The following is a 23,337-nucleotide window of genomic DNA, read 5'->3' as shown; positions in this document are numbered from 1 at the left end:
TCCCTCGCCGTCCGGTGGGGAAGTTTAGAATGAAGCCGATGCCCCCCTCCCCCGCTTTCTTCTTGGTCGCTGCTGAGACGACCGAATCCAGGGTCGGCTGCGCCCTAAGGCACAACAGGGCGGCGTCGGGGACCCGGTACTACTTCTCATACCGGTCCTTCTTGGCAGGTGTCGTGGAAGGGTTCTTGAGGAGGGCAAGTCCCTCGTCCCAGATGTCATCCAGCAACGGCACCGCGAGGACCGTCTTCCTCTTAGCCTTGTGCTGTTGGTAGAGGAAGCCTTCCTTCTTCTCCTCCTCAGGGCAGAGCTGAAAAAGCTTGGATGCCCTGGCAATCATGGTGTGGAAAGAGCCAATCTCGTCGGGCGAGGACACCCGAGGAATCGTAGACGGGAGGTCAGTCCCGTCGTCACCGCCGTTGTCATCCGTCCCTGTCGTGGCCGTTCCCGTGTCGTCCCTCGGGATCGGGGAAGGCGACAAAGGCTGAGAAGGCCGTGAGGGCTGAAGGGGCACTGGATGAATTCTCCTCCTCTTGTTCGGAGGGCTTCCCGACGGACCCGGTACAGCTGGGTCATCTGTCGGGGGCAGGGGCAGTCTCGTCCTTATCTCCGTGCATAAGGCCTGGATTGCCGTCAAAATGGCCGCCGAGTTGTCCTGAGGCTCGGGTTGCCACGGGCGTGCCAGGAGCGACAGTTGTTCCTCCACGGGAACCTTGTCGTCATTGCCACCCTCGCTCTCGTCGTCCCCCTCCTCGGGATTCTTCCCGTGGGGCTGGGCCTCTTCCAAATGCTCGGTCAGTTCCTCCTCGGAGGTTGTGTCTGTGTCCGTAACGGCCACCGCCCCCCCCTTCTTTTTCCACCAGGGTCTTCACGGGGGTCTTCTCGATGGGCTTAAAAGAGGATTCCCTCCGCGGAGGTAGGGAAACTCTAGACCCCGAGGTCGCCTCCACTGGAATAGCCTCCACAGGCTTCGCCAATGCCGCAGCGACTCCCTCGATCGAGGCCTTGGCCGGGATCAAGGCCTTCACCACCATGGGCGCACTTGAGGCCTTCACCTTAGGGGTAGGGTCACCGCCTCGCTCCCATTCGGCCTGATCCTACGAGATCGACCAGGGCCTCTCCAGAAGCTTAGCCTGGTTCTCGGATTTTCTCTTCCCCGAGCCAGCTCGTTGGCTCGCGGTTGATGGCGTCGGTGAAGGTGCACCCTGCCTGGCAGCCGAGGAGCCCGACCGTTAAGGCGCTCCCGGTGCCCGCGGACTCGCAGTGCTTTGCCTTCTGATGGGCCCCCGTCGCCGGGGCGCCCTCACAGGACTTAGAAGACCGCTCTGACTTCTTCTTCTTCTTCTCAACTGCTGGGCTCTTGCATTCCAGCCAGTTGGAGAGACGGGTCCGGCGATCCCTCATAGTCCGATCCGACATGTTCATGCAAAACGCACAGTACTTCTCAACGTGCGTTTTGTCCTCGTGGAGGCAGTAAAGGCATTTTGAATGCTCGTCCTCCTTGAACACATTCTGTAGGTTGCATCCAGGGCAGATCCTGAACAGTTTGCCGGGAGTCGAGCTTCCCTTCTCCTGGGCCATGTTCTTCTCATCCGCGAGGTAGGCCTCAGAAACTTCTGGAATCCTCCAAGAAGCGTAACTCGACGAAAACTTCACCCTTGTGGGGTGTAGATAAATCCGAAACGGTTCCCCGTTGATCGGAAGCAGAAACGGTGGAGCTTGAGGCTCGATTAAATCGAAAAATGAGATAAATCTCTTTGAAAAAGTGCAAAACGCAGTAAAAGCTCGAGAGCTAAAGCACGAGGACTCCCAACACTTGAACGTGCGGTAAAAATCTGAGGATTGCTGTCAGGGGCAGGGCTTAGGGAGAGGGCAGTCATTGGCTGGGGGCAGTATGATCCAGAGACCAGTGATTGGTTACTACTAAGAAAGACAGATCAGAAACGAAACTGATACTGATTTTTTCTTTACCGAGGATTCCCAGCCTGACGACGGGGAATATTCATGAGCATGTGAATCCATGCCAGACCCCATGCTGGAGAAGGGCAGGTAATCGGACAGGCACAGTTTTCCTATGCCAGAATGTATATAGGGAGGTACCGAACAAGTAATGTGGGGATGTGAGCAGTGCATACGCAGCTCTTGTAATAATTCTGATATTAATTAACAGGAGGTGATCAAAACACTGATTGACTTTTTCTTGTTCCTTAAGATTTTTGTTTTGTTTGATGCAATTAGGAATTTATCAACAGTTTTTTTCAGGATTTTAAGTAATTGTATCTTTTCATACTCATTACTGAAAATAAAAAAGTCGTTTTAAATAAAACATAGTTCCACCAACAAATAACAGTGCCTAAACTGCATTCGAGAGAAACAAGACATGGCATGTACAAACTACTGTCAGGAAATAATGTTCAATGTTGCTTTACCACCATTAAGGACTATCCCTTACTGGCACCGGACAGAACATTAATGCTGCAGACTAAGAAGTGATGGGTTGCAGCGTGGGGTAACATACTCCTAGTCCATAGTCCCCTTTCCTCCATACTGTATGGGTGTCCCTTGCAAGGGACGGGAGACAGAACCCGTTTTCACCATAAAATCATCTTCCCCTTTAAATTTAGATGCACGCAGGGGCACGGACCAGGGGGCATGCGCTCCCCTGACTCCACCCACCGGCGCCAATCCACAGTCCCCCTTGACGCATCCACAATTTTAACATTGCCTAATGACACCAGTTTTATTAGGGGGGAGGATGGTGGGATGTATGGAGGAAAGGGCACTATGGACTAGGAGTATGTTAGTCACTACGGTGAGAAACTTAATTACTCGTACGTCCCGTCCCCTTTCCTCCAAACTGTATTGGTGATTACAACTGAATGTAGCCCAAGGGTGGAGAGGTGCTTTCTTAAGAAAACAAGTTCCTTAACACTGCCTGACCAAATACTGCATCCACCTTGGAGCCGGCATCCAAGCAGTAGTGCTTGCAGAAGGCCAAGGCCCATGTGGCCACTCTGCTGATAACCTGCCACGGGATGGGCATCTGGAAAGCAACCACTGTGGCTTTGGCTCTGATAGCATGGGCATACCTATTTGCTGGAAGTGGTTTGTGCTGCTCCTCGTACGCCTCCTTGTCGGCAGTGGCCATCCACCTTGCTTTGGGGGCCTGACAGCCCGGCTTTGATCTACTAAAGGTGACAAAGAGCGTCCGACTTGCGGAAGCTCTTGACCCTGTCTAGGTAGTATCTCAACGCACGCCTGACGTTTGTAAGACCCCTCTGAGCATCCTTGGGGTCGACGAAGAACGTTGGTAGTACTATCTCCTCGTTTAGGTAAGAATGCGGGTGAGTTCTAAGCACCACCTTGTTGCTATGGAAAATAGTATATGGCTCTGAAGCCACCAGGGCCTGGATTTCACTGATCCAGCGAGCCGAGCTAAGACCCACCAGGAGATCCATCTTAGTGGGGACTAGTCTGATGTCTGCGGACGCCATAGGCTTGAATGGTATATGCGCTAGGGCGTCCAAGACCACATTTAGGTCCCACACCGGGTGTGGTTTCTTGATAGGCAGATAAAGCCCAGTGAGGCCTTCAAGTGTCTTTTAACCACGAATTAGCAGATGAGAAAACCACCTCCTCTGAGTTCCTGTAGGCTCCGATGGCTGCTAGGTAGCTGCAGCATGTGTCTACCTGCGCAGAAAAGGATAGCACATCATCCAACATGCAGGTCAGATGATAAACCTCCTTAGATTTTGCCCAGTGACAAAACCTTGTCCACTAGATTTTCTATTGGCTTCTGGTAGCATAGCTTCTAGCCCCTTGTATAATGTCTAGATTAGCTTGCAATGGATGCAGATGCCTCAGTGTGACCTATTCAGGAACCACGCTGCGAAGGCTAACATCTGGTGGGCGGGGAGGAGGACTGTGCACCCCCCCTGCTGAAAGAGTAAGTGTGCTGGGCCCAACGGAAGGTGCACCGGGGCCTGATCCGACAGGCTGAGTAGTTCTGAGAACCATGGCCTTGCTGGCCACCACAGAGCTATCAGGATGAGCTGGAGGCATCGGGTCTCCCTGATCTTGCAGACTACCCTGTGAACCAGGGGAGTGGGGGGGAGGCATACGCGTTCATGTTGTTCCACTGGATCTGCATCGCGTCGCCCAGCGAGTCCCTGCATTGTCCCTGCCAGGACGCGAACTGGAGGCACCTCCTGTTGGTTCAGGTGGTGAAGAGATCCACCCGAGGATGACCCCACCTGTCAAAGATCCCCTGATGGACCTGTTTGTCCAACTACCATTCGTAGTTGTTCGCACCCAGCCTGCTGAGCCTGTCCGCCTCCAGGTTGGATTCCCCGGGAGGTGTATTGCGGCCAGATGCATTTCATTTAGCAGAGCCCACTCCCAAATGTTCACTGCCAAAGTGCAGAGGGGAGGAGACCTGGTGCCACCCTGCTTGTTGATGTAGTACATGCTTGTGGAGTTGTCCGTCTGAATGAGGATAGCTGTTCCGCTGATCATCAGGAGGAAGGCATTGAGAGCGAGCCAAATGGTCAGAAACCCGACCCAGTTGATGTGAGCCGCCTCCTCCTGACGGGACCATACTCTGTGGACACTCTGACTGCCCAAGGTAGCTCCCCAGCCCTCTAGGGATGAGTCTGTGGTGATGGTGACCTGAAGTGCTGGTTGACAAAAGGGCCTGCCTCTCCACAGGTTGTTGTCTGTGCTCCACCAGACTAAGTCCTGGTGGACATGATGTGGGATGCTGACCAGCTCTGCCTGGGAAACCTTCTCCTGACTCCAGGAGGCTGCGAAGTGCAATTGTAATCTCCTCATTTTGAGCCTGCTAGGAGACATGCAGACATGATGCCCAGGAGGTTTTGGTATCACCATGCCATGGTCACCGCTCTGTTGAGAAAGTGCCCCATGACCCTTTTGATGGCTGTGATCTTGTCCTCCGAGGGGAAAATCCTCTTGGAGCTCGTACTGCAGATAAGGCCCAGGAAGGTTGGACTCTGCATGGGCTCCAACTGGGACTACTTGAGATTGATGGAAAAAAACAGCTTGTGCAGTGTATTCATCAGGGCGGAGGCGGCGTGTTGGACTGCCTACAGAGACCTTGCCCCGACAAGCCAGTCGTCTAGGTATGGGTAGATGTGGTGACCCTGAGCAGGGCTGCCACCGCGTTCAGTCTTGTAAAGACCCTGGGGTCCAAATTGAGGCCAAAGGGCAGAACCATGTATTGGAAATGAAAACCCATGATCCTGAACCTCAGAAAGGACTGATGGGGTTGTCAGATCGGGATGTGTAGGTATGCAACCTTCAGATCCAGGAAGCACACCAGTCTCCCTCACACAATTTCTCTGCTGTAAACGCTGGGGTAGCCATCTTGAACTTTTCAAGGGGAAGGGAAAGGTTCAAGTTGGAAAGGTCCAACACAAGTCTCAGGCCAGCATGGTTCTTCTTGTGTATGGTGAAAATCTGTGAATAGAAGCCCAGACCCCACTGAGAGGCTGGGACTTCTTCCATTGCCCGACTCTCTAGGAGCGAGCGAATTTCTACCAACAGATTTGCTGTACCAATCTGTGGGAGTGGAGAGGAGCAGAAGGAGGGATAGGAAGCCAGAAGCCTGTGGATACTACTGAGAGGATCCCTGGGTCTGTGTACCTTGTCCGTCAGCGATGGTTGTCTCATGCTTTTTTGCCATGTGAGGCTGAGAAGGGGGGCTAGAAAAAGCCCTTGTGAACTGCCTTGTGTTGCTTTCGACTGTGCTGGCCCGGGGATCTGGCCGGTTAGCTGGGCCGTCTCACCTGGAAGCCCCTGAAGCCTCCAAATGACCCACCCTTGTCTGAGTGCAGGTGTGCCTGGTGATATGCCTTCGGGCGGACTTAGTGAGGATCGATAAGGACTTGGCAGTCTACGAATTATTCTTCTTCTTATCTAATTCCTCGTCGGCAGTAGAATGGAACAGATCGCCCCCCTCGAAAGGAAGGTCCGGAATACACTCCTGGACATCTGGGTTAAACTTTGTCACCCGTAGCCAGGCCATCCTTCTCATGTCGATAGCAATACATAAGGCAGGCCCTGAGGTGTCAATGTGAGCCACTGCGCACTCCATTATGTCCTGCACTACTATTTTGGCTTCAGCCAGACCAGCCTAGAAGCGCGCCTGGCTCTGCACTGGGAGCTCATGGAGGAAATCGGCGATCTCTCGCCAGAGCTTCCAATTGACCGCAGCCAACATGGAATCCGCATTGGACTGGTGCAGATGAAGAGAAGCGTTGGAATAGATTTTCTTTCCATATGCTTCCAGGATTTTCTCCTCCCAACAACGCCATGACTATAGCACTAGACACTATTGCACCAGTTAAACTGCGCAAAGGCAAGCAGGAAGCGCACCTGAATGCCTGGTTCACACCCCAACTCAATAATCTAAGAAAACAAAAAAGAAAGCTCCAAGCTATCTGGCGCCGCTCCCCTACTGACACTAACAAAGACAAATTAACCCAACTATCCAAACTTTATGAAAAAGAAATAATCAACACTAAAAAGAATATTTTCAATGACAGAATCACAAAAGCCAAATCTAACACTAAGGAACTCTTCTCCATCCTCCGGGAAATGGAATTCCCAATCCAACCGGTAGGCAATGTCGCCAAGGACAAGATATGGTGCACTAACATACAAAACGCCCTATCGAATAAAATCTCCACTCTCCAACTCAAAATAGCTAACAAAAAAGCCACACTGCCCCTCTCTGATCAACAACTACCACAGCCCAATGAGATTAGAACAATTCCGCCCTTTGGCTTCAAGACTATCTCAATTATTGACATTGAAAAAGTCATACTCTCCTTCAAACCTTCTAACTGCAAGGGTGACAGCTGCCCAGTGCAAATAATAAAGGATGTAGCTAGGGACCTAGCCCCCTTCTTCTCAAAGCTCATAAACTCCTCCTTTAAATCAAATACAGTACCCACCAATCTGAAAGAATCCTGGGTCCTTCCCCGGTATCGGGTAATATTATCCCCATATATATGGTCGCCGTAAATAATATCGCCGGGAAAAGGTTGCAGCGATATTATATGGGTGACAATATATATGGGGACAGGGGCAAATAAATAAATAAATAAATGTTTTTTAAGAAAAGGAAAACAAAATATTTGGGGAATTGCAGGGGTGTCCCCCGCATGTTCCATGCAATAATGTCGCCACAAAAAACTGCCATTTTTCGGCGATATTTTTGCATGCCAAGATTTTTGTGGCGACATTATTACATGGAACCCTTTCCTCTACTTAAAAAACAAACCCTTGATCCCTCCATCCCAGCCAATTACAGACCTATCACTACCGTGCCTTTCCTACTTAAAATTATTGATAGAGTTGCCTGCTTACAAATTCAGGACTACCTGGAAGCCAATCACCTGCTAGGCTTACAGTAATCGAGCTTCCACCCCCTCCACGGCACTGAAACAGCCCTTCTAGACCTCAAGACAAAAATTGAGGAGCTAAAATATAACGGAAAAACAGCTCTGCTACTTTTACTGGATTTGTCGGCAGCCTTCGACTTGGTGGATCATGCAGTCTTATGTAACCATCTCAGGCTTGCCACCAACTTCACAGGGGAAGCCATAGCCTGGGTCCAATCCTTTGTAGCTAACCGGGCTATGAGGGTCTTCTCCACCTCAGCATCCGCTGATCCCATCCAAATAACCCGAAGTCCCACAGGGGTCCTGTGTCTCACCCACTATGTACAATATTTTCACCAATCCGTTGTTCGACAAGTTGGACAGACTTGGTGTCACCTACACTAACTATGCAGATGACACCCAGATCCTCATACCCCTTTCGGGCAACTTCAAAGTGGACCCCGCCTTGGTGAACAAGATATACATACTCATTCAGGCATGGATGGCGTCCGATGGCCTGTGCCTGAATGATGATAAAACTGAGATACTGATCCTAGGCTCTGACACCAATCTTAAAAAACTAAGCCCAAACTACACATCCTTCAACATTGATAACAATAACATCAAGGTGATGCCCACGGTAAAAACCTTAGGATTCTACCTGGATTCTACCTGGATTTCTCTCTCACCCTCAAGAAGCAAGTCAATTCCCTAGCCTCCACAACAGCCTATACCTGCAAACTCATCCAAGCCTCCAGACCATTTCTCTCCACTGTTAGCTGTATTACCCTGGCCAATGCTCTCATAATGTCCAGATTAGACTACTGCAACGCCCTGTACTCAGGAGCCAACAAGTATGTCACAGGCAAACTTCAAAGTTTGCAAAACAATGCCTTGAGAGCATTGTTGAATATCCCCTACAGAGAGGATATCACTAAATTCAGAAAAGAGACTCATTGGTTAAAAATAAAGGACAGAATCTTCCTTAAAACAGTCTCTCTCACCTCCAAATGTCTGAACAATCTAGCACCTCCCTATTTGTCGGGAAAAATCTCTAGGAGAACATCCACCCGACCCACGAGATCTGCCAATACATCTATGCTTGCGATTCCTAGATTTAAACAGTCCACGGCGGGAGGAACCAGTTTCCCAGTTAAAGCTGCGTAATCGTGGAACACGCTCCCACTTGACCTCAGACTACCACAACCCTATGCCAAATTTAGACATAATGTACTCAAATGGCTTTGCATCAATGACTCATAACCGTTTCCACCTTTCCCCATTGCTACTTGACCAACCCGACACGACTACTGCAACCACTGCACTTGACCATGCATTCCCTGGTTGCAGGTATGAACATAAAGTATACGTAATGATATGCACTGTACTGTCATGTATGTATGTATATCTATATGTTCCTTGACATGCACATTTTTGCACTGTATTGTATGTATGTATGTATGTATGTATGGACACGCATGTATTTGCCTGCGATAAGCACTGTAACTAAGCTTCAAGACTTCTTGTACTGTTGCGCCCAGCTACACAAGGGTTTGGTGCGCATTATCAAATGAATAAACAAACAAACAAACAGGAGTGCCGAGGCTGATGTAGCCGAGGACGATTGTGGCTTTAAGTAGAGTGAAGCTGCCACAATCACTGAGGAATGTGGCTGTGCTGACAGTAAGAGGGGGTCCCCTTCCATTTGCCTAAACTTGGCGTTGAGGCGCCTACTGGTAGGCTGTGTAGAGCGTGGCTTGAGCCACCCTTTTTTGGCAAGCGCCACCACATCCTTCTGCATTGGGATTCCCGTTTTAACCGTGGGGCGTAGTGAGAACCTCTGCCACCACCCCCGCCTCTGGTTGCTCCACCTCTGGTTGTGGGTTCCCCAAATACTCATCCAGGCCAGCTTGCCTTTCGTGAAAGGCCATGGCCGAAGAAAGGGTGTTGGGGTCCTCCTCTTCATCTGTGTCCACCAAAGTGTCCTGCTGGTCCGGTGCAGCTGGAGGAGTGCCGAGGGCAGGGAGCTGTGGCGTACCGATAGGCGCCGGAGGCTGCTGCGGCAGCGGTTAAGGGGCTGCTGTGACTGCCACAGGCATGGAAGTCAGTGTGGGAGGGACTGGCGTGGGCAGCTGGGGCTGTGTTGGGCCCGGAGGAGCTGGACCCAAGGGCAGGGTGGCCGTGGGTGCTAGCAGCTGTACCAGAGGGAGCATGTCCCTGATAACATCCCTAAGGACAATGCCCATCTGCGGGGACCTCATGAGAGCAAGGAACTTGTCGGAGAACCTGTCTTCGCAGGCTGGGGGAGTGCTTGGTGGAGGTGGCATAGGCGCGGGGCTCTGAGGTGGCTGGGACCTGGACGTACCCTGTCTTGCTGTCTGTGACGAGGTGTACCTGCCTTGGGACTCTGATGATATGCCATGGGCCAAGTGCCAGGCGATGACCAGTCCCACCTGGAAACTTGTTACCCTAATGGCACCCAAAGGGAGATGGTATTGGGCGAGGTGCCATTTTGTCTGGCCCGGTGGCCATTTTATCCGGGCTGCATGCCACGTGCCTGTGTAGTGGCCGTTGCCGCGCTGGAACCGGCTTCCTCTAGGACGCGGGCCAGTGGAGGTGGAGGCCTACCTTGTACCTCAGGACGGGGCCTGGTAGGCAGAGTGCTCTCGGCTGTGGTGCCGGTAGTGCTGAGTACAGACGCCCCCTTAGACATCAGTTCGGTATTAGGGCATAGCCCCTCGGGTTGCGACCCAGTAATAGAACCTTGTGGTCCCTCAGCAGAGTCACCAGTAGGATCTTGCGACCCCTCGGCCTGGAGGCCGGAAGCTGAACCAGCCTCGGTACATGCGCTGGTAGTTGGACCTACTAGGTGCCTCCCACTTGCGCTCTTCCTGCGGAAGGAGTCACCTTTGCAGGGTGTGGAGGAGAACAGTGCACCTACCTTGGGTCTGGTCTTCTGCTTAACAAAAGCCTTTAGGTCCTCTGGAGGCGACTTCCCAAAGAGCTCCCTCCACCCGGCTAGCCTGTTCTTCAGAGCGTGCAGTGTCAGCGAGTTACATGCAGTATAGCCCTCTCAGCCATGATCGAGGCAGTGGAGGCAGACAGCATGAGGGTCGGACGTAGGGAAGAGACCGTTGCAGGCTGGACACCTGCTGAAACCTGCGGACGTCAACATGCGCCAGGGAGGAGCGTGGCGCCAGAGGACACATCGGTACCTGATTGAAAAGAGAAGAAAAAGAAGACAAAAGTACTTCTCCGGGGGAAGAGCACGTGAAATGACTAGGTCAGAGGCCTAACCCAGGAGCACTGGGGAAAGCGGTCCGTTCCCGTCGACACAGAAAAGAAGACTGGTGAGTGGCACCAGTGGGCAGAGTCAGGGGCGCGCAGGATATCAGGGCCATGCCCCTCAGCGCAACAAAATGTAAAGGGGAAGATGACTTTTCAGGTGAAAAAGGTTCTGGCTCCCGTCCTTAGTGAGGGATGCCCATACAGTATAAAGAAAGTGGAAGGGACGTAGGAGTATGATAGTTACTACTATTGGTTCCATGACTGACAGATGACATCAGAACTTGAGTACGGGGCAGACTGCAAGGATGTTTCTTTCAGTCCCTCCCAACTTAGAGGCTCTTCTTCACACTGCCCACCATGGGTCTTGTAAGGAAGGCATGGTATCAAAGCAAGACAGACACAAGTGATCACAGTTCAAGGGTGTTAATTAAACTGTAAAAATGGGAGAGAAACCTCTAATCGAAACCTAAATCAAAGATGGGAGCAAGCTACGACCATCAAATAATAATACTGTCCTAGTGGAGTCTAGTCAAAGGGCGTATACTAAAAAAAAAACTATTGCCAATCCTTACCGCTATGCTAGAAAAACAGCGTGGGATAATGTTCATCAGAAAAGAAAGAAGTGTTCAGAAAATGTTAAGTTAGGATGTCATGGCCGGGGTCTCCTTTCCACACGTTTTTAGCACGAGATAAGTTAGGACTCTTGAGCAGAGCACCTTCCTGGACTTCTCCAGTATGAGTTTACAGTTCCTTTTCTTCGGTATCAGGGCCTTCTGTGCCTAAGTCTCTTTCATGCAAAGTCTCTTGCCTCGGAGGATCTGATATGCCAAAGAAATTACAAAAACAAAAGTTCCTTCTGCTAGTCTTTCTTCACGTCAGTGATTTCTGTTCACCTTTGGATCCCCCTCAGCCGGGCTCGGATCCTTCTCTCAGCGATAGCATCCCTCAGTCGGGCTCAGAGCAACCACTGACGGTGGGCATCCCTCGGTCGGGTTCATTCTTGTTGTTACAATGTTCACGGGAGTATTACTGTTCAGCTTACTTTGCAGGCATCCCTCCGTCACGTTCACATTTGCCATAGTTCACAGTTCATCAAAATGTAATTCTAGATGCCTTAGGTTCATCCCTTTACCTAAGTCTGGGTCTGAGCCCCCAGTCAGGCTTTCCCTAAAGCCCCCAGTCAGGCTTCGCACAGTTCATTCACTGCAATGTTCTGGGTGTGTTAGGGTTCACCCCAATTCGCAGGCATCCCTCAGTCAGGTTCAGATTTGCTTCCCCAATGAGTCAAAGACTTTCGACTGTACCAGGGGTTTGGTTTGAAACTCGTTTGACCACTCTGACACCTCACGTCGGCCTTCCCTAAGGCCTCTTGGAATTTGTTGTTTCTCCAGGTTCATGAGAGGGGCACCAGCCAGAGACCTTCGAATGAGCGCCAACGTGGCACAGGATCCCTCTATCTCTAGTGACAGTTTCTCTCACCAAGGTTTACAGAAGTCTCTCTCTGCCTGGCTCGTACCCTTCTCTCAAAGTTCACAATCTTAAAAAGTATGTTTTTGGACTCTCAGTCCCAGAATGCACTTGTGAGGATTGTGCTCCCACTTCACAGCTCCCCAAAACAGCATTCCAGGTCTTGGGAGCTGCAGGAGACACATTGGGGATGTTTCAATGAGGTCAAGGTCTTACCTCTTGCCCCTCATGGACCTGGGTTCGACTGTCAGGCCCCAGCTGTAGTAGGTACCGCCAGGCAACCCCAGCTGCCCTGGATCTTGGATCTTGCCTTCTGGAAGTCCAGCTCCCTCCTCCACACTGCAGTCTCCTCTAAATAGCAGGGCCAGTGTTTGGGTGGTTTTCTCCTCCTCCAGGTCTTCCAGGGCTTCTATAGCTCCGTAGGGCTCTCTCTGGCACCTACCAGCATCCCTGAGTCGCTCAAAGTATGCTTTCCTGCTGCGCCTTTTATGCTGCCTGGGAGAGACAAGTGGAGTCAGGTGCGAGTAATTAAAGAGGGAGGACTGGCCTCATTGATGGGACAGTCTGCTGTAGAATGGGGAAGAGTCTTTTTTTATTTTTTATTTATTTCATACAGTTTGATTAAGCTTTTGAAATAACTGCACCACGAACTACAGAACTACTATTTAAATAAAACCTCATAATAACATTACTAAAATAACCTTAGTAAAATAACGTTATTAAAGCAGAAAGAGGAGAAACAGGAAGGAGGAGGAAAAGAGAAAAGAAATAAAAGCCCAAACTATATATATAGACTTTCAAGGAGTTTTCAAAAGGCACTCTTATCCGCTTCCAGCTTCATTTGTAACTTTTCTAGAAACCTCATGAGTGCAAACGTGCATTTTTTACAGTCACTGTTATGCATTTGGGACCACCAGTCTTCACTATTGTAGGTTGTACATTTCTCCATTACTTTTCCCAAGAAAAGGGTTCTCATATTTCTTAGGTTCGGACAAAATAGGATTAGATGTTTTAAATTCTCCTCATTTTGATTACAAAATCTACAGCTTATGTTTTCAGATTAATGAATCTTCTTTGAATCAAGATCTCCTTGGTTTCAAACAAATTCAATCAGAATTTTAAGTACAACCTTCTCGAATGCTTGCAGGGCCAGATAACCATATATTTGGCAATTGTATTGACACCTTTCGCTTCAGCCGGTGAGTTGGTCATACACTTGTGTCTCAATCTTTTTTCCATCTTCTAAATTCAGTCAAGCTGAAGCAGTTTTGTCTTGACTGCATTCGGATTGCCCCATAGGGTTTTTTCATCTGTGAACAGTTATATCAAGATATCTTTACATTGCTGTTTCCATGTAGTTAAAGCAGTCTTGCCTCCTTGTGGTCTTTTTGGGTCCCTTAGAGCTTCAAAAGGTGCAAATTCTGCTTCCACTTGGGTCTTCCTATATAGGGACACTTTATTCCACATTATTCTTGCGTTTAATGAGGATAGGCCTACCTCGTAGAGAACACAGGCTGTTGGAAAGCTCAGAGGTATTTGCAAGATTTGCTTCCAAAATTTGCTTTTGCACCTAGACCAGATCTTGGACGCGCATCCAAACATACTTTCGGCACCAAGAGTCTGTTTTCTGTGTCTGTGGATCCCTGGTGGTACTCTTCATCCTCCCAATCTCTCTCCTCCTCGTCTCAGTGACTTAAGAAAGAACAGAGGGGAGGAATAATGGGGATTGCAGTTTTCATTAGTAAGTTTAAGAAAATCTGGGAAATCACTGTCGAGAAAGGCGGGGGGGGGGTGATCATGTTGTCGCTCATGGTGAGTTGGCTATAAGAAAGTGTCCGTGTCAGGAAGGCGGGGTTGTGTTCCTAAATTTCCTATCTTGCAGGATGGGGAAAGGGTGTCACAAGGAAGCTGATATCGCGTCTCACCTGGGGTATTCCCCAGAGCGTAACCCTGGTTACCCTACCCAGGTGATCCACCCTCACTCGTCTACCCCCAGGGGTGGGATCTGAGAGCGCAAGCCCTTCGCTGGCCACGTGAAGAAGGGATTCTTGGGGTCTACTTGGGAGAACACCCTTAGACTTCTCACAGTCTTCGCTTTTCTCTTTCTCCCTACTTTGTTGATTCTTCTTTTTTTCCCCCACTCTACCATTTATCCTTCATTTTCACTTTAGGGGTTTCCCCTTTCCCACTTCACACTTTGGGGTTTTGTTCTCCTCTGCTCTCTGGTTCGTTCCTCTTTCTCACTACCACCCTCAGGTTTCTTGTCGACCTCTCCATGCTAAGGTTTTCTTTTGTCTTAATCCCCACTCTGGGGATCTTTTAACCACTCTGGGGTTCTTTCTGCCTCTCCCCACTATGTGGTTCTTCCTTCTCTTCATTGCTCCTCCGCTGCCTCCCTCTCCGGTGGAGCTGCTGCGTACCGGATTACTGTAGGCAGTGGTCCTCAGGTGAGTCTTTGGGTTGGTTCAGCTCTCCTTTCTTTGCAGAGCTTACGTGACTCTTTAAATGGCATTTATCGACCTTTGCAGGGTCTCATCTCCTGCTTGCTCGGTGCGGGGCAGGTTAGGCAGCCACTATAGGCCACGATAAGAACATGTATTTTGGCTGTGACTATCAAAGGCCCGTCATTGCCACAAAATAAGGACACTTTCTTTCACTGTGGTCAGTATTTGTCACAGTAGGAAACTTGTGCTAGCTGTATCCAGAAAGGCCAGTACTTGCCACAATAACATTCATTTTAACTGCTTCTTTTAAGGCCTATTTTTGCCAGATTAAGAACACTAGTTATTGTTGCGGCCAGTAAGGTCAGTATTTGCTACTGTAATAATACCGGAATAGTCTATAAGCCGTGACCGTTTTATGATCCAGTGTGTATATGCCACAATGATGTTACAATAGTAGATGGACATGCAGAGAAAGGGTGGAATACCCAAAGATTTTGATGTGAGTTAGAAATGTGGAACACCATGCAGGAACTGAACTCGCTGCCTAGTATATCATTCCCATTTGAATTACTAACCTTGAAATGAGCCACGGCCTCTTGCTAATTAATAAAGAAAATTCTCTAGCTCTTGCATCTCACAGTACTAATCCAGTAAAATTAGTCATGTTTCACATTCACCTCCTACAGTGAGTTTAAATTGTCTTTTTCCAACGTGGTGATTTCCAAATCAACACCCCATCTATAGCCCTATCTAGAGAAGAAACTTGAATGCTTCAATAAGGGGCCTGACTTACAGCCACCTTAATTAAATAGGATATCAGTGTCTGTTCCCCCCACCCCCGCTACTTGTAACATTCTGTATCCCCTCACTTGGTGCCATTCTTAACGTACTCTTAACAGTCTGTCCTTCCAATTGTATCCATTATTGTATCCCAGTACCCTATCCCCTTGTTGTGCAGAACACTTGCTTCAAGGCTAGATCTGTGTAATTTGAAATTCATCACACACTTCAGTGCATGCCAGCTGGCACTAGGAGAAATGGAGACCCATCAGCTACTACTGAGAACATAGTGCACTGTTGTCTATTCAAATCGTAGCTACTGTGTAAAAGATGCTTCCAGCTTAATAGTGGGTAATCCAGGCCCACCCAAAGACTTGCAACTCAAAGTTGAATAAGCCTGGTGAAAGCGCAGACTGATCGGTGACACACAGGCTTACATTTGGGTGTGTGCTATATGAGTGAACTCTTTTTTATTGTCAAAGTTTAAAACCTCCATGAAGTCACATCAACATGGAGACCCTGAATTACCATCTAACATGCTCATATGTTGTCTTTTTCAGACAAAATCACCCATGTTACCACTGGAAAAGCATCACAAATAATGTCCACAGGCATGACAAGAGTGTGGTGCACCAGGCCAGTTCCTACAAGGACTGCCCTATGATCAAACCCAACATAATGTTGTGGGCCAATTTTATTGAGATAAAGGTATCCAGTACTGTACAACTTGTAGTTCTGGCCAACTGTGCAGTATAATACACTATGTGTAATAAATGTGGCCAGAATCTCCTCCTTAGGAAGTACTAAAACGGTGTGTCAGGAAACTTAATGAAAATGCAATTTGTGATTATGGGTTACTTATTTATTGGCTCTGGGGGCTAATTAATGCATCTGTTCGACCATGGCACTAGACCCACAACATTCTGAACCGCAATATTCATTGGAAAAGTGATCAGAAGGCCAAATATTCGCCTTTGGTACTTTGGAAATCACCCTTTCAAACGGAAACTAAGAAATAGCAGATGTTTCACTGAATTACTGAAATTTCTAGTGCTAACATAGTGCAGTCAATAAATCTACGCACAACAGCCTGATTTTAGGATTCAGAGAACTAGATCTACGGATGAGGGAAGCATTCACTAACAAAAACCATCAGTACAAGTAAAACAACAAATAAGGGATACTGAAGAATAGTAGGGAATTCAGCATCTTCTGGGGGAAATATACACCTGTCTCAGAATTTAGGTGTTAGTGCTTGCCAGCTCCACTGAGAAGCACTTAGAGGTGGTCTATTTCTGCCCTGGGCCTAGAGAAAACTAGCACTGTCTCTTCAGGGATCCACAATGTCTTGCTAAAAATTACTCCCCACATGCTGCAAGTCTTTACGCTTTTCTGTGTACCCAGCTTTGGGCAATATTAATGGCCATGTTCTTCCTATATAAATAGCTTGTAACATAGGACAACAGGGCTATATGGCAATGCTGCCACATAGGCCGGTAAGGATGACCCAGACAGTTTTACACTGTCTCAGATCTGCTTGCCTGACTCTTCACTGATTATATGCCCAGCCCTACAGCCCTTTCAGGGACATAAACTCTAATGATTCGCTTATCGTCCACTTTGTCTATGAACACACGGGCCCCTTCTCTGAAAGTTCTCCCGATGACACTTCTTTATTGTGGTCAATAAACTATCATATCCATGAGCTCGGCTACCAAGAAAATAGCATTTAACACTGGAGACGTCACTGCTTATTGCCCACAGAATAAGGAACAAAAACAGAATGAATGCTATATTGCCCCTGCTGCAATGGGGGGGTGGGGGGGGGTACAAATATACCATGTAATAGGAACCCACTTACAAGTAAGGGATCCATCCCTATCTATAGCAGGTACCGAATATATTTTTGGCTTCATCTTGCTCCTCTTTAATGACCCAAGCTTCAAAATCACGTGATCAGGCAACACATTTCTTTACATATTGTTGCGGACCACAAAACGTGGTCGGACACACATAGTTACATTTTTTGGGCTTTTTATTGAAATAACAAAATACCTAACTCGCCTCATAGATAAGGGAATGATCCCTACCTAACCAAACAAAGGGTGCTAGTCTGTCGTCAAAAGTCCAAATCAAATGTCCACAGTCCAAAGTCTGCTTCTACCTGACCCTACCACTAGAAAAATTAACTAAAGATAGGCAGAATATATGTCTTCCGGCACCTTCCCTTAAGCTGGGTGTCCTGCGCTTCGTTTCAGGGTTCTTCCATTTGCAACCAGTGCTGGAAATTCAGCCGCCTCAGTGACGTATATTTATCCGGGTTTGCAAATTCTCTTTCATGGGCTTTTGCAGCTCGTGGTACTTTAATCATAGGTTGCATATACCGGAGTTTGTGAGATCTATCAATATCCTCAATGTCCTTCTGACAGTCTTTCTATATGTAATCTCTTACACTTCTACCTTCAGACTCTTTCCATTCGTCTTTGTTGGGGTTCAGTATACCCTTGTTAAAGGTGCAGCACCTCTACTCCTGGGGCCTATCCCCTGGTTTCCCCTTACTTTCTCTGAGTTTAGTGCTCGTGGTTAATTCAGAGGGTTTCTCAAAGTCTCTTAGTAATAGATTCCAGTATTCATCAACAGTTATACTTGCCAACTTTTCATTGTGCTTTACAATATATAGGTTTGTGCTTTCTCTGTGACCCAAATCAATATTGCAGTTCCTTTCATGTATTGCATATAGTCCCTGTTGCCTCTCCCTCTCCTAATCCACCCTGGTATCTTCACTTGACGTGGGTGGATTCACGAGGCTTAGGACAATCTCCAGGGCTCCATCCTTACAGCGGTTGCCTCACTGTTCATTACGCCGGACCTCCAACATCCTTCTCTGGCATTCTCTCCCTTGCTGGTTGCCACCGGCTCCATACTGCTCCACCCTTCCAAGACGTGACTACATCAGAGGGGTTACCCTGCGTATGGGTCACTCTCGCACTTCTAAATTGGTTTGTCACTGTTACATACATGTCCCTGTTCAAAGGGGCGTTCCGTTTTACTTCAAGTGTAGTATTTCATCCAGCATTACCTGAAGCCGGTGGAGAGGACAGCACATCACTTGCTATTACAGGCAATCCCATATAAGAAGATAGTGTTGCTTGCATAGGAAGTTCCATGTGAGAATGAGAGTCCTTGTCCCCTAGAGGGGGAGTCCCTCCCAGTGAGGTCCCACTTGCCCAGACCCTTAGGGAGGGTCTTGCTAAGAGGGCTCACTGCCCTAGCCTCACAGGGAGCAGCTCCACCGTGGGGAGAAAGGACAAATACTCTCGATTGGTCACACTATGTTGGCATAAACACACAAACAGGGAGCGAAACATATGCATACTTGTTTTATTTGTTTTCTACCCTTCTCTTGAGCCACAAGTACATTTGTTGCCTCTTCTCTTTAAGCACTCCTTGTGCACTAGTCAGGAGCAGACATGTATGCCTCCCTCTCACTGCTCATGGATCAGTCTGAAGGTGTTTCAGCATTATGATGCCACCCCCTGGCCTGAGACAGGCAGAAAAAGGGAGGGGAAAAGGCATTTACTATGCTCCATAGGCAGACTGTCCACAGGACACAAAAAAGGCACTGATTTTGCATCGGGTATCCCAAACACCTTTCACAGAGTTGTACATGAGACAGAGCACAGGCGTTTCATGTTACAGGTTTTTAACTTGCAAAGAATCAAAACAGTTTCGGCGTGTTTACAAATGCAAATATGTTTGCATTATGGAGGGAGGCATTTCTTCACTCGACTTTTCAGGACCTGCAGATGCCCGAAAAAAAATGGTGAGCTGACACTGCTTTCAACCTTACACCAAGCCCAGGCATCAATCTGGAGCATGGAGGATGGCAGGTAGGGAGAATGGTAGAGAAGCTTTGCATGTGGTGGAAGACACTGAGCTCTGCCTTGCCCAATAGCAGCAAAGCACAACTGCTCATTTGTTTCATTTTAAAAGCTGTTTTCCTTTTTACAAGGAGTCCTCATGGGGTTAATTTCAAAGCACACATAGGGCCTGCTCTCAATTTCAGTGAATTTACGCAGTGCTATAACCTGCTCAACAACCACTTCAAAGGGCTTAAAATGTTGCAAAAGAAGCAAAGAGGCAACAGTTGATTAGCAAAGAAAATAAGCATCGCATTACATTTTATTATCACTTTCTAGTTACCTGGATGATTGGCTGCATGATGAAAGGGTGAAGATAGGGCATTAATTTGCAGTACACATCAGCAATGTTCAAATGCTGTGCCACCGTGGTGATGAATCCCACAGCTCCGTATCGGATCCAGAGATTCGGATGGCATAGAAATGGAGCTGGGGGGAGGAAAAAAAATGAAATAAATATCACAAACAGGCATGATGCTTTCATCTATCAGAAAGAGTAACACTGTTACAAAAGGTATGAAGGGTCATCCAATGACAGGCGAGTATGCATATCATGCAAACAGCAGATTTTCATTAAAGAAAGGGTCACATGCCACATTCACAAAAAAAAGACGAGGAACATAAACACAAAAAACTTATATTGGGGGGGGGGGGTTCTGTCATCTGTGGCAGGGTCAGTGGCTTGATCATATCGAGGGGAATCGGGACCTCTCCCAACCTGTGGTAGGTTACCTACCAGGACATAGGCAAGAGTCAATCCTACCCTCAGAGATGGGCCGAGGAGGTTAGGGGAGGGGTGTCCAGCCCATAATCACCCTGAGCATGCATTATGATGTAATAATGGTGGTACCACCGTTTATTCCACCATAAGCACCAGGCTCTTTGCTGCCAGAGTTCTTTTACACAATTGGCAGGATCTCAAAGCCAGATCCAGAACGTGTCTAGCTACAGCTGAGAAACCCGTAGAGAGTCCCAACTTTACAGCAACGAGTAGGCAGCCCGCCAGTCATCCACTTTTTCCATGCTCGGTTAAGAAGGCCAACCCGGAGGAGTGAAGCCATGCCAAACTGACAACCCAGAGCAAACAAGTAAATGAAAAGGGGGCGGGCTAAGCAAAGATTTTAAATCTTTAACACCTGCAACCCAACCCCTGCGGCAAAAAGCAGAAAAAATTGGGAAGAGCTGGGAATCCTCACTAAAAAAGAAAGCGGTTTCGCTTTACTATGAACACTGCTTGTCTCTTCTATAACCAATCACTGTCCTTTTGGTCATACTACCCCAATCCAATGACAGTCGTCTCCCTAAGCTTCACCCCCTGGTGGCCATCTTCAGATTTGGTAGAGCATGTAAAGTGGCAAGGTTATATGTGATTTTATTGCTGACAAAACTTCTAAATACATTTATAAAGACCCATTAATAACTTTTTTTTAAAAAAAAAACAACATACCTATTACATCGCTCATATTATCTACATGCAGATATATAACTATTGCATCTATAGTCTGTGACTGCTATTCTGTGGACCTTTAAGAGTTACAATCCTGTTTTGTGCTTTTGAAATGTCTTACTTTCTGCCTACTTTTGTCTTGCTAATAACCTTTACGGGGGGACACCACACCGATCCCCGGGTCCATTTACACCTATCTTTCCCATTTATCAAATTACCAATGGGGGTCCTGGCAGTCCCTCTGCCAGACATTAGTCCTGGTTACGAGAGACTTACCCAGAGTCTTTAGCTCACTATCTTTCACAAAGAAGAAATATCCCAAACATATCAGTCTTTGTCCTGCCCTGGGGCAGTCCAGCACCGAAATGCTAGGCAATTTTCCTCTGAACAAGAGTACCAACAGCATCCCCAGACACGTGTTTCGGTCTGGTGGGACCTCATCAATAGGGAGGAGCTGTGCCTCTCTAAGAATAGTGAGCAAGGGGTCCACGTCTGGATTCTTCAAAGTTACTTAAAAATGCAAATTAACAAGGGGGGTCCTGGGAGGACCCCCATTGGTAATTTGCATATTCAAGTAACTTTGGGTCTCACCCTAAGTTACTAGGGGAATCCAGACAGCTGGTGGCAGTGGATACTACTTTTTATATTCCACCGCGAATATATCCCTATGGGATTTTCCCATTGTTCGAGGCTACCAACTTTAATTATTTAATTCTCATAGCCTCGAACATACCGCCGGTTTATTTATTTAATATTAATTTCGCCGGTGGGTATTTTTTGCCAGGACTCGATTCTAAAATGGTGTTTGTGTTCTCTTCTGTGACTCCAACCCAAGTCGGGCCCTTTGTTCCACTTTTTGGCGGGCTTCTCCACAGAAGCCTCCAAAAGTGCCACTCTGTCTGGGTACCACAGGGGTGTGGGAGGGGGTTTAGGCACCCTGGACTGAGTTACCTTGGCAACTCAAGTCGCACTCTTGTGTGATTGGCCCAAGTGGTGAGCCGGCCGGCTCACCACTTAGCATGTTTGATTGACAGCTAGGCTGAGTGAATAGGGGTGTGCTGCATAAAAGCAGGGATTTGGGGACTGGAACTTCAGAAGTCGCCACAGGACCTGAGAATCTGATGAGGGAGAAGCTGAGCCGGCCTACCACGACGACACTACCGGTGGAGCCCTGCGGAACCGACTCACCACTTCCCGACGTCAGAGAAGATCTCCCGGCTGGAGAGGCTTCTTCCCCCGACTGGTGGGCACAACCAGTTTACCTTCTTCTCTTCGCATCCCAGGCCATCCCAAGCACCCCGGCAACCGGATAGCCACTTACCACTGGACTGCGAATAAAAGGACCGCTCCTTTTACCTGAGAACTCTGCGGCTGGTTTCTTCCCTGGCAGTGCAGCGGACTCCTGTCTTCCTCCCCGACGAGACCTTTCTTCCCCCTGGATGAAGCACCGACTTGCATCCGCTGCCAGGAACAACTGCCCCCGTTGGAGTATTCTCACCACTTTAAGGTACCGTGTCCGCCAGGCCTCCCTTTCTAAAGATTGCTACAAGGTAATAATAACCCCTTAACCTTCTGGACTGGGCTGGCCGCCTTGACCTTCTAACTGGTCGCTTTCTTTTTGGTCCAACTCTTTTTGAACCTTTGCAAGACTCTTGTGCACTTCAACCGTGTGACCTTGGACACATTTCGTTCTGATCCTCTTAAAGTGGATCCGGCCTACTGAACTCTAACTTCACGGTTGTACTTGCCTTCCTCTCTTGTTTGGATCTTATGAAAGTTTTGGGATTGGTTTCATATTATACTCTGCTTTTCTCTCCCTTTTTAACAAACTATTAGAGTGCCATCTGCGTTAAGCGCTCACCGCTGTCTTAAAATAAGTGGGGCTTTACTTAAGACTTGTCTAATATTCTTCTAAGGGAGTGTATATCTTTTAGTGACTGTGTTTTTGAATTGCTTACCATTAGTGCCTGTGTGTTTTTCTAGATGTGGTTTTAAATAAATCATTATATTTCTTTTACGCCAAGCTCTGGTGAGTGTTTACTTGTTCTACTGTGTTCTTTTGACCTATTGTGAATACTCTGTATACTGCCTAACTCTTCTTGAGGGAAGTCTGACTGCTCAGCCACAGCTACCAAGTGAATCTGTGTGGTACAGACTGCTACCAAGTGGGTTTACTGCCAAACATCTGTAGTCTTAAATCTTTTGCAGTGGTCCCAGAGGGAACTGCACAGGTTTCTGCCTAACACCCATTGCCCATCTGGCGAAATCCAGTGTCTGCTATGTCCAGCTCCACCATGATGGCATAGTCAAAGTCCCCCCCACCCTCCTGGAAGAGGGCCAGCGCTTCGGCCTTCTTATCGTCCTGCAGGAAGTCTAAAATATTCCCGAGCTTAGACCAGAACTCCCTGGCGTAGCTAGACAGGATGGCTAGAGCATTTTGCGGCTTTGACGGTGGAATCGGCGGTGTAAATAATTTGTTTGACCACCGCATCAAGCTTCATTCCTTCTCGGTCCATAGGTACCAATGAGGGGGACAAAGGATTTGACGAGCACTTCCTGGTGGCAGCAGACACCAGAGAGTCTGGAGAAGG

At 48.2% G+C, this 23,337-nt stretch overlaps 1 protein-coding gene across 1 annotated transcript in view; it reads right to left on the bottom strand.

Annotated features, from left to right (window-relative positions):
• PIK3R4 (phosphoinositide-3-kinase regulatory subunit 4) overlaps window positions 1-23,337 on the bottom strand; it is a 1,130,409-nt gene that overhangs the window by 722,299 nt on the left and 384,773 nt on the right. The window contains exon 8 of the mRNA XM_069648735.1: window positions 19,583-19,728. Within this exon, the coding sequence (XP_069504836.1) occupies window positions 19,583-19,728 (146 nt within the window). The remainder of the gene's footprint in view (window positions 1-19,582; window positions 19,729-23,337) is intronic.

Source organism: Ambystoma mexicanum, chromosome 2q (genome assembly GCF_040938575.1).
Source record: "Ambystoma mexicanum isolate Mex_15411 chromosome 2q, UKY_AmexF1_1, whole genome shotgun sequence".
NCBI lineage: Eukaryota > Metazoa > Chordata > Amphibia > Caudata > Ambystomatidae > Ambystoma > Ambystoma mexicanum.
Note: the sequence above shows the minus strand (reverse complement) of the source record. Positions and strands in the feature narration are given on the sequence as shown.